General features: G+C 34.6%; 1 protein-coding gene across 1 annotated transcript; it reads right to left on the bottom strand.

Moving 5' to 3' along the window:
* Positions 1-796: 796 nt before the first annotated feature.
* On the bottom strand, positions 797-9,014 carry LOC132145481 (lysosomal-associated transmembrane protein 4B-like). Its single transcript, XM_059556558.1, has 7 exons — positions 8,743-9,014; positions 7,521-7,638; positions 5,973-6,046; positions 5,560-5,682; positions 5,380-5,478; positions 4,476-4,571; positions 797-1,314 (listed from the first exon to the last, which is right to left on the bottom strand). Exons 1-7 carry the CDS (start codon positions 8,833-8,835, stop codon positions 1,240-1,242), a joined length of 678 nt encoding a protein of 225 aa, XP_059412541.1. The 5' UTR covers positions 8,836-9,014; the 3' UTR covers positions 797-1,239.
* Between the last annotated feature and the right edge of the window lie 1,871 nt (positions 9,015-10,885).

The raw sequence follows: 10,885 nt of genomic DNA, 5'->3' as shown, positions 1-10,885 counted from the left end.
TTATGGTTAAACCAGTGATGTAACATGGACTATTTTAATGATGATCTTGCTACCTTTCTGGGCCAATTAATTCAATAGTTAGTAACAGGATTTCCATTTTTGGCAACTATCCCACAAATCTATTTTAATAAATTTAGGGGTTAAATTATAAAATGGGATATAACGTAACAGAAAAAGCTTGTGATTTTTTTTTTTTTACACTAAAATCATGTTGACACACACAGTGTAATTTTAACAGATTGGTCCATTTCACTTCCATTCTAAGTTCCTCATCTTTAAAGATGCATTTACCAAAACTTCTACCAAAACTGTTCGTCAATGTGGAGAATTTGCGTACAAGATTTAATGCTGTAAAATCCTTCACCACCAAACTAAATTCCTAATCGCATGGATTCCTAGTAAAACAATGGTAAATGTGATGGCACCTTAAGCCAAATTTTTGCTTTTTTTAATTATTTTTTTAGTAAACAAGTGACACGTCCTTTAATTTAAAATCAGATCCCCCATGATGCATGAATCTTTCAAATGTTTCAATATTATGTGTATCCAGCTTTAAAACTGTTCACAAGCAGCAGAATCGTTCAGTCTTTGCGACATCTAAACCATCTAAAACTAACGATTAGCATTTGATTGATTGAAAGAGAATATCAATCAGTGATTGCATAATGTTTTGGGACATTGTGTATAAAGGAAGACTTACAAAATTTCATTTTGTTAGATAAAATGGTGTAGAATTGCTCACTTTATTATTTCTTTAATAACTAATTTAGTTATATTCTGAGTTATATTCTTTAGTTATATTATTTTTATTTCGTACAGTACAACGAAATTTAAGTGAAAATGCCAGCTTCTTACATTCAGTATATTTCTAGGTAATCCCAATTTTTAAAAGTGCTCTTACGTAACTCCCGTGTTTATCATGCACGCCGGATTCAAATCTCAGGTATATCAGTAGACAGCAACACTACTGAGTAGTTCACAGTATTAAAATTGCCAGTGCCGCACATAATCGCCGAAAGTGCAAATCAGATTGGAGCTGACACACAGCGTTGGGTTGTGGACAGCTGGGCAGCCTCGTCGAGGGAAGGGCGGCTCAAAGTCATACTGCTGCCTCCAGAGAGGAGACTTTCGTCACACAGCGACAAACAGGAGACCGGGGCAACGGAATGGACTATTGTGACGGAGAGTGTTTCTTTGGGGAAGGTTTGGAAGGAGCGTTGTAAGAGAGTGGTGTGATTCTCAAGCTGAAACATACTGAGGAGGGGGATCCTTCGGTGGCATGGTGACGGCCTCCTCGTAGGGTGGAAGTAGTACCTGAAAATAAAACAGTAACATCATAGTTAATGCTTTACGCATTCAATATGTTCCCCTTTTATGTTGTACACTATATTCTTAAATTAATCAAGACACAAAGAATAAAAAAGTCATTAGCACACGCTGTTTGTCATTAATATTAGCTTATAGTATATAAGTTTAGCTGTAGTATAATCTGTCAATTAGATTTCAAACTAGTATGAAACCGAACACGTTATGCAAAATTTTAAGTTTTAAACGGGGGGCTATAATTCTGTATAAAATAAACTGTTACTTAGAATGCGTTTGACATTTCTACACAATTTTGTGTAGAAATGTCTCAACTCAACATAATGAGTGAATGATAGAGTTTAAACTGGTTCATTCATCACACTGGAGATTATTGGTCAAGTTGAGAGCACTGCATTATGGGATACATTACTCTAGTCAGCTACTGCACATTTAGAGAGCGCATATAGAGAGCCCCCCACATGAACATTGGAGAGAAATAAACAATGTCACAGTGGAACAAAAAGGAATAATGGCTACAAACTGAGAATTCATTTTCCACAACTTAATAAATTCCTCAGTTGGTATTTTCGTTTTCTTTGCACACAAAAATTATTCTCGTAGCTTCATAAAATTAAGGTTGAATACTTTATGTCACATGGATTATTTTAACAATGACTTTGCTATCTTTCTAGGCCTTGAACGTGTCAGTTGCATGGCTGTCTATACAGGGTCAGAAAGCTCTCGGATTTCATCCAAAATATCTTAATTTGTTTTCTGACGATGAACTCAGGACTTACGGGTTTGGAACAACATGGGGGTGAGTAATTGATGACAGAATTTTAATTTTTAATTTTTTCATTTTTCTAAATCATGATTTACCGGTACCTAAATTAACTAGGTAACAAATTATTACAAACATGGCTACAATATAACTAAAATTAGGGGGAAAAATAAGTACAAACTGGCCCTGAACCAAAACATTGGGCCTAATTTATAAAACACGGCCAGGAATTAAAAAATTATGTGAACAAATTCTTAATTCGTGGTCACAAGATCAATTTTTTCTTTTATATGTCATGTTCTGGGCTCTGTACATCTTGGTATTTCTTTACATAGTGTACATATTTGATATCTTGGATATATTAGCAGCAATAGTTACTATATTGAATAAGATTTATTATTTCGAGATTTTACGTTTTCATCCTAATTTTTGCTTTTATCATTTTTATTTATTTATTCAAATGTCTACATAGTTTTTATTAAGTTTTATACATAATGCATACTAAAGATATAATAAGTGTAGCATGGAAGTATGTTTTGAAAATAGCCATTGATCGATGGTGCTTTAGAGGATGCAGGTTTGAATCCTGTCTGTGCCTTACTGTCTCTATCTGTAAAAAATACCTTTTAAAAAATGTAATTTGTGTTGCTTTGCTAGCCACCTGTAAACCAAGGCCATGTCAGACATAAAACTAAAGCATTTTTGAGTAACTCTGTGTCAGAGGGTCCTTGAAATGCTATCTGTGTCTCCAAAGAGGGAAGTTCATTCTCCCTATACAGAAAAACCAGCCCAAAACTTTCTCAATTATTATGAAAAGGTGAGCTAATTAGTAATATGGTCATGAATGCCCCGAGGGGATCACATTTTCACCTTGTCAGGATGGCTGGAATGGGGATTTCAAATGAACAAAACAAGTGTGGACAGTTATGTTACGGCCTGCAGCTGAATGGTAAAAAAGCCCCATGCTTCTCAATGGCCTTTTATTTCAGTTCTTTCGGTCTCTTTTTAAAGCATCTGACCACTCATTATACTGGCTGTCCATCTGTGGAATTCAGCTGTGGAATGACCCGGGCAATCCAATTAGTCAAATCACCCACCCATAAAAAACTTTTTTTTAATAATTATAAACATACAAATAAAATGCATTCCTCTATGTCACTTTAGATAAAAGCATCTGTCAAATGCATTAAATGTAACTCTTCATGCATGTGAGTTGTCAGTGACTGGAGGGTCAACAGAGCAGCAGGACAGACAGACAGAGGCAGTAAGACAGTATTACTTATGGCAGACAGTAGTGAGATTAGAGGCAGTAGAGGAACACAGCACACTGCCCTCTCTAATGCCCTCCATAAACACTGACTCAACCACACAGAGGACATGAGGAGACCGTCATCATGATCCTGCTGAGATGCACGTCAGAACATCCCCTATAGCTGTGCAGAGATAAACTCTATATATTTTTATGACTGAATCACATGTTGGGCCGGGAATCGAACCGGGTGATTCTTGTTATGTTTAGTTTAGTTAATGGTATTAAAACAGTTGCATTCTTTAGCCGACATGTACAGCACGACCAGTTTAGCCCGATTTGGGAAAGAATGACTTGTGTGGATCAGTTATTTTCAGTGAATCGACTGATACGACTCACAAACTCACTGAATCAGCGCCATATTCAATTCACATTTCACTTACTGAACCATGATTCATTACTTTGTCCAAATCCTAATAAAAGTTAAAGATATACATTCAGAAAGTAATTATTTACTATTTTAGCAATGTTTACTTTTAATGTAATTTGTAATGTATTTATTGTAATTTAAATGTTACCTAAATAATATCTTTTTAATTAGGTATTTTGTTTATAAAATATAACTCTCATATAGATTTATATGGTATATTAAAGGTAGTATCTTGTGTTTGTTGCCTCCTTAAATGTAAGTAAGGACCTGGGTTTATTAAATAGAATCAAAATCAAACTCCTAAAGATTATTATCCATAATTACACCACCCCCATTCAAACATTTTTCTGTTTTTAAAATAAATTTGAATTTATTTAATCAAAAATATAGTATAAACTAGTGTAATATTATTACAATGTAAATTAGAAAATAGTTATTTATTCCTGTGTTGGCAAAACTGAATATTAAGCAACTTTACTACTCAGCTTTTATTTTTATTTCTGCTGAATACAGCTGTGCAGCTTAAAGATTTTTCTGGAAACTATGATACATTTTTCCAGGATTATTGATGAATAGAAGCCTCAAAAGAACAGCATTTAGTTGAAATAGTCTTTGTGTGTTCATTATGGAGACATTTGCAAATATGTTGTAAAGAAACAAGACGTTAAACAGTTTGTTAAACAGTTTGTTCATATAAACCTCTGACTTACGGTAGTATCATTCGTGGTGACATAAACCAGGACCTCTGTAGTGCTTCTTCCACTGACGTATCTGTAGCAGTTCCACACACAGGCAATAAGGTAAGCCTAAAGAGAAAACGAGGAAGAACCACCGTTGATGCTAAATAAAACACCATCATAAATCATGTGCATATGGCTTAAGCAATAAAAAATAATGAGCCACAGATACAGTGCCTTGTCTACACTATTTAGTTTCCAGCTGGTAAAAAATTATAACAAGAACATATGGGACAAATAACATAAACGGGATTTTTTTTTCATGTAAAATCCATTTTTTGTTTAAAATACACAAAATGACAGTATTAGCTAAGGTTGTGCTATAACTGGTCACCTTTCTTTTTTGATTCTTCATTTTTAATAATAACCATCTTTTTGCATCAAAGAACTAGTTCACCCAAAAAAATGCAAAATTAATACAATGCTGACAAACCTAAAAACTATCAGCCAAATATTGGCTTTTACGGTTCAAGAAATGAACCCTTTAGTAAAATGTTCAGTCTAAACGTTTTTTTTTTCAACACATTTGCCACTAAAATCAATGATGACGTTCATTCTCAGAGGTGATTTAGACAGATCACAATGCAACAAACAACCTAGTAGACTGTCATGCATACAACAGCACGAGGTTAATTTTAGCACACTGTGTTTATCCCAGCAGAGTAATCTGCCTCTCTCTAATGCGTGCAGGCTGTCATAAAGCGATCTGTATCACATCTGAAGTCTACTGGAAGAGTCAGGCTTCTAGAAGGACAACACAGTGTTTGTCTAAAGCAGTCACCCTGCAGGCTACTGTGCATCGCATCTAGCTATAGTGAACAAAAAAGGATCCAGAACATCACAATAAAGGGAAAGCAGTACAGTTGTTTCTCTTTACCTTAAAGGCTAAGATGCATCCAACAAAGAGGAGCACTGCTAATACTAGGCACATGTTGTTTGTGGACATCAAGTCCTCTTTGTATGGAAAGGTCCCAGGCTGTTAAAACATAAAGACACATGGAGTCAATAACACAATGATACTCAGCAAGTCATTTTAAGAGTCAGATCAGACACGTACCAACTGCTGAAGATAGTCCTGTATGGTGTTGGGGTAGACAACAACACTTATTGCTACCAGTGTATTAAGAGCAAAGTCAAAGATCTGGTAGCAGAAGAAAGGAATGATCCAAGCAGCATGTTGCTGAAAGAAAAGAAAGAAATCATTTCACTACGCTGCACAAAATTATTAATTAAGCATTTAATTTGATTAATTTAGCAGAATCATAACAAATAGACTGAGTATTATTTGATGATCTCCAATCATCTTTCAATCACAAATGGAAGTTCTGTTATATTAACTCACCCTGCTGTTTAAGTTCAATGCAAGAAAGCCAGTCTTATGGGTTTGGAACAACATGATGGTGAGTAAATAATAGCAGAACTTTAATTTTAAGGTGAATAGTCCATTTAATAATAAGCAAGTTTTCAAACCTTATATGCACCGTAGGTCGCCATCCCACAAATCAAAATCATCAGCAATGAAATTGCAGCAGCGATACACATGTCTGTAAAGGAAATACACAACATTAGATCTTCACAAGCAATATTGAGACTAACAGCCAAAATGTACCATCTAGGATTGGGTCTAAATATCTGATTCTGCTGAGCTCACTACAAAAGCTCAAATAATGCTTGGGATGAATGTTTTTATTTTTAACTTCAACTGTTTTAATAATGCAAAATCAACTATTCTCCTTGTAAAGTTCATAGAGAATTTCTTGTAGGCTATATTTCTACAAATTAACTGCAATAACTGAAATTTAGACTGGGCCAGATAAATCGAATAAGATCCAAATCATATCGACCTGAATGAGGAATTTATTAGAAATGGTACTGAATCAAATTAAGACTGTCAATCAGAATTCAAACAAATCCGAACATTATTGTCAATAGCCAGAAGTATCATCAAAGTGGAAAATATATCGGTCTAAAATTTAATACATTTTCTTATTAAGCCTTGAAGTTTCTTTGAAAATGCAGTGAAATGTATCTATGTAAATTGTAAAGAATTGTCATTATGCCGTAAAATTAATTTAAAAAATATTTTTTAAAAAGCATTGTAATATATCCGTCACATGTAATAAATTATTTTGCACTGAAATTTCTATGAAAATATATCTGTGTACATTTCTGAATGATTCATTCATGAACCAACTTACTAATTCATCAGAAAAAGCTAGAGGCTGACATACAGTACGAGCCAGTAACATTGTCCGCCTAAGTTAAAATTTTAGTAGCTCGGCCTAGCTCTCACAAACATTACAGGCACCATGAACTAGTTACCTGACCTACTATATATATAGTGCTGTGTTTCCAAAACCAGACTCACATTCTCTCCAAAACACAGGCATATCTCATATTATTGAGAAATAAACAACAAAAAGCTTTATAGCCTAGTAAGCACATAGTGGAGCAAAACAAGGAAATATCTGCTCTAACTCCTCCACGGCCAGCCGGGAGATTTCTGGCCTTAGTTTATAATTTTCCATCTTTTTAGAGTATATAACATTAACATTAACATCCTGAATTACTATTGCTGATTGAGTAAACCTATTGGCTAATATTACAGGGTTTTACTAATCTCTGACACTTTTGAATGTGATGCAGTAATCTATCAAATGAATGAGAGCTGCTCGTGCTCTCAGCACTGAAAGTACATTGAGTTCAGTTGTGCTGGTCTTTGAAATGAAGCTCAAATGTTAAAGGACACTCCACCGTACACTCTGTCTACTTCAGCGCCTGTTACAAAACAGGCTTCATCTAACAGATGCAAAGCTGTCCAGACTAATTACAAGGAATCATAGTTTGAGTCCTGCTGATGAGAGCCGGTTTTAATCAAAGTCACCAGAGCCAGAATCTATAGCCGCACAGACAGCAGTGAAATACAATAGCAGTCTTTGAAACTTAAAACGTGGATGATGACTTGTTTGCTCATACTGGAATTTAATAGCCATAGGGGATTAAATGACTCAGACGTACTTGCATCGTCCATGACATCCAGATCCGTGCCGAGTTCAGAGCTGGTGAGGTGGTAGTGGTACTGGACCGGGTCATTGAGAGCCGACAACAGGATCAACAAAACCACTGCATTGATCAGCTGAAAAAGATTATTATACAACTAATTATTTTTTTACAGAATAAGATGAAAACGTCATTGTCTATTTATGGTGTAAATTACATTTCGCAATAAACTTTTCAGATTAGTGTACTGCTCAGTTTGTTATAAAGTTATACCTGCAGTATCTTGTGTGAAGTATAAATTTAATTTAATTTTAATTATAAACACACAATCTAAAGTATTTGCATTCACTTTGATAATACATGTTTAAATTCTTTTATTCATTTATTAATGATGTGTGTGTGTGTGTGTGTGTGTGTATACATATATATAAATTGTATATATTATATATAATTGTACATATTATTCTAGACCTGCTGAAATGTTTGACAATGCTGTTATACTTTCCAGACCAAACAAAATGAGTCCCATGAACCATGTTCTAATGTTAGCTCTACATAACGGACAAATCATAAATTAAATGAATCTGTGACACACACTGCCTTTATCCTCATTCAGTGTCTCTGATAAAGTTTTGTCTGTGACAGCATTTTCCTGTCTGTGTCAGTAAGCATCACGGTTGTTTTTAGGTTAATGAATTCTGCTGTTCCTTGCAGTGCATAAGAAACTGGACGGGACCAGAATAATCGGTGTATTTGCATCTCCTATGTTTCAGCATTCTGACACAGTTTGATAAAATCAAGGATTTATTTATTAATTTATTTCATTATCACGTAAAAGGGCTCAGGTGTCTAAAACAAGCCTCAACTTTCAGATTAAGACTAGGTGGAGGTAGGACATCGTGGGAGTAAATACGATATTGTTTAGTGGTTCAATTATTTAAGGCTTCTCTGGTTTTCTTTTTAATTCTGTTTTCAGATTCTAGCAGCAAGTGTTGCTCTGTGGCATTACCACAATATCATAAACAATATTATTGGACATTATAAAGTTGTGTGCAGAATTTCAAACATCAAACGACATAAAGATGTATTGTATTGTAAAATTAATTAATTTTTAATTCTACTAGTGTTATTATTATTTACTAATGATGATCATGTTCCAAATAGTTTTTGTTGGATATAAAAATAAACAGAAGGTCTATAAATACGTGTGTTATTAAATGTAAGAGTTGTATTGACTCACCATATACCAGATGCCCAGGATAATGGTGCCCGTCCGTACATGACAGCACAGACAGCAGCTGGTCGAGTACCATCTGTCCCACGGAGAAATCATCTTTACGTCCAAAAACAGCACCAGCTAGTTCATGTATGGCCTTCTAACTCGAGGCGATATTATTGTTTTTTTATTTAAATCGATGGTTTTTCAGAGCTACAGCTCACCGTCGCAGCATTCGGTCGCCGTTAAATCCTGAGTTGTTTTCGTTTCCCGTTTGCGTCCCGTTCGTTCCCACCGCTGCATTAATCCAGCTCATCTCCGCACCACGTGACCGGAGGGGGATTTGGCGTGACGTCAGACGCAGGGGAGTCCAAATTAGGATTTATTTTTGATACAGCTGTGACAACATTGTCATTCAACATGGGGCAGTTTGTCACAATGGAACCAGCAAAATTCAAACAGAAAAATATTAAATAAAAGTAGAATGAAACTCTAAAAATACAAATATTGTAAATAAAACACAATTATAAATAACAATTAAAACATAAAAATACATATAGAAATAAAAAATAAAAATATTATATTCTTCAGGCGCAGCCTGAAGAATATAATATGAAAATATATTATAAATGTTACAAAATAAAACGATGACCAAAACTGCTGGCTTCTTTGCTTAAACTAGACATGGCTGTGAAGGAAAAACAACCGATATTTTATTAGATCTCACGTTTTTTAAATCGTACATCTATTTAAATCTTTTACAGTGACTAAACTGTCCATGGTGACAGGAGTTATGAAAAACACTGGAGCAAAGATGTCTTCAGATTTATCTTCCCTTGGTTACAAAAGTGTACATAATCTGCTCCAGTGAGATTATATGAAGGGATCCAGAGTTGATGAGGACAGGGCTCTACGTGACACAGGAGGTGAGCAGATGGGCCATGCCAATGAGACTGTGTGTGTGTGTGTGTGTGTGCTAAGCCTCTGTGGGCGGCAGCTCCTTCACTGCATCAGTCGATTTAAAGCTCTCAGCTCTCAGAGAGTCTCAGCCGATGGAAGTTAGTGTAACAACATGGTGGCTGTACAAAGAGTGAAATGTTCTCAGGTTCACCTGGAACTGGAACTTTCACAACTCAGAAATATATTTAAATATTTTTGTCCTCAGGGTATTTTGATTTATTATTATTAGTTCTGTTTTGATTTGTATTTGTTTTAGTTGCACAACACTTCTAGCATTCAAAAGTTTGGTGTCAAATTGTATTATTATTATATATCTTTAAAAAATAAGAGTAATTGCTTATATTTTGCAATTATGCATTTGCTCAAAAGTGACAGTAATTGAAAAAAAAAAACTAATTTCCCTCATTTTTGTTGTTAATCAAAGAATCCTGAAAATAAATGTCATGGTTTCCCCAAAAATATTAAGCAGCACAACCGTTTTCAATATTGATAACAATAATAAGAAATGGTTTTTGAGCACCAAATCACCATATTAGGTTTCTGAAGGATCACAGTTTTGCAATCACAGCCCTGGTGAGCAAATGAGAGCTTTCAAAAACATAAAAAATGTTGCCAACCCAAAACATTTGAATGCTATATATTGAAGGGCAAATACACTCCCAATGACGACTTTATTAAAAACAGATAACTCTTATAATTATTGGGATTAACAAATATATTTGCAAATACCTGCTTGTATGAATTAAAAAAGACAAACTATATTTCTTTATCAGGTTTTAACAACAGTATAGCATAGCTACCACAGAGAATGGTTGCTAAAAGAAATCCCTATCTCTTTGGGGGGGAAACATAAATCAATAAAAAAGGATTAATGTACCACAGATCTAAAATGAAATGAGAAAAAGGCAGGAGCAGTCGTCTCTGTACACGTGACACGAGACTGCACTTATTGTCAGGATGCTGCAAAATCGAGCAAACCAACAAATCATTGTCTAGTATATATTTTTAGTACATTTAAAAAACAAATATCAGATTACAAAAAATTACTAGTTCTTGCCATGCATTAGAAGTGTGCAACATGGCAGTTGGAAATGTTATCAACCCAAATATTGATGGATAAACAAAAACACACAATGTGCTGTATTTGGAGTATAAAGACAGATTTAAAAAACAAGTCAGTATGAAAACAGAAAAAAAAAGACCAATT

Source organism: Carassius carassius, chromosome 8 (genome assembly GCF_963082965.1).
Source record: "Carassius carassius chromosome 8, fCarCar2.1, whole genome shotgun sequence".
NCBI classification, from domain to species: domain Eukaryota; kingdom Metazoa; phylum Chordata; class Actinopteri; order Cypriniformes; family Cyprinidae; genus Carassius; species Carassius carassius.
The sequence above is the reverse complement of the archived record's forward strand: the minus strand, read 5'-3'. Positions and strand labels throughout refer to the sequence as shown.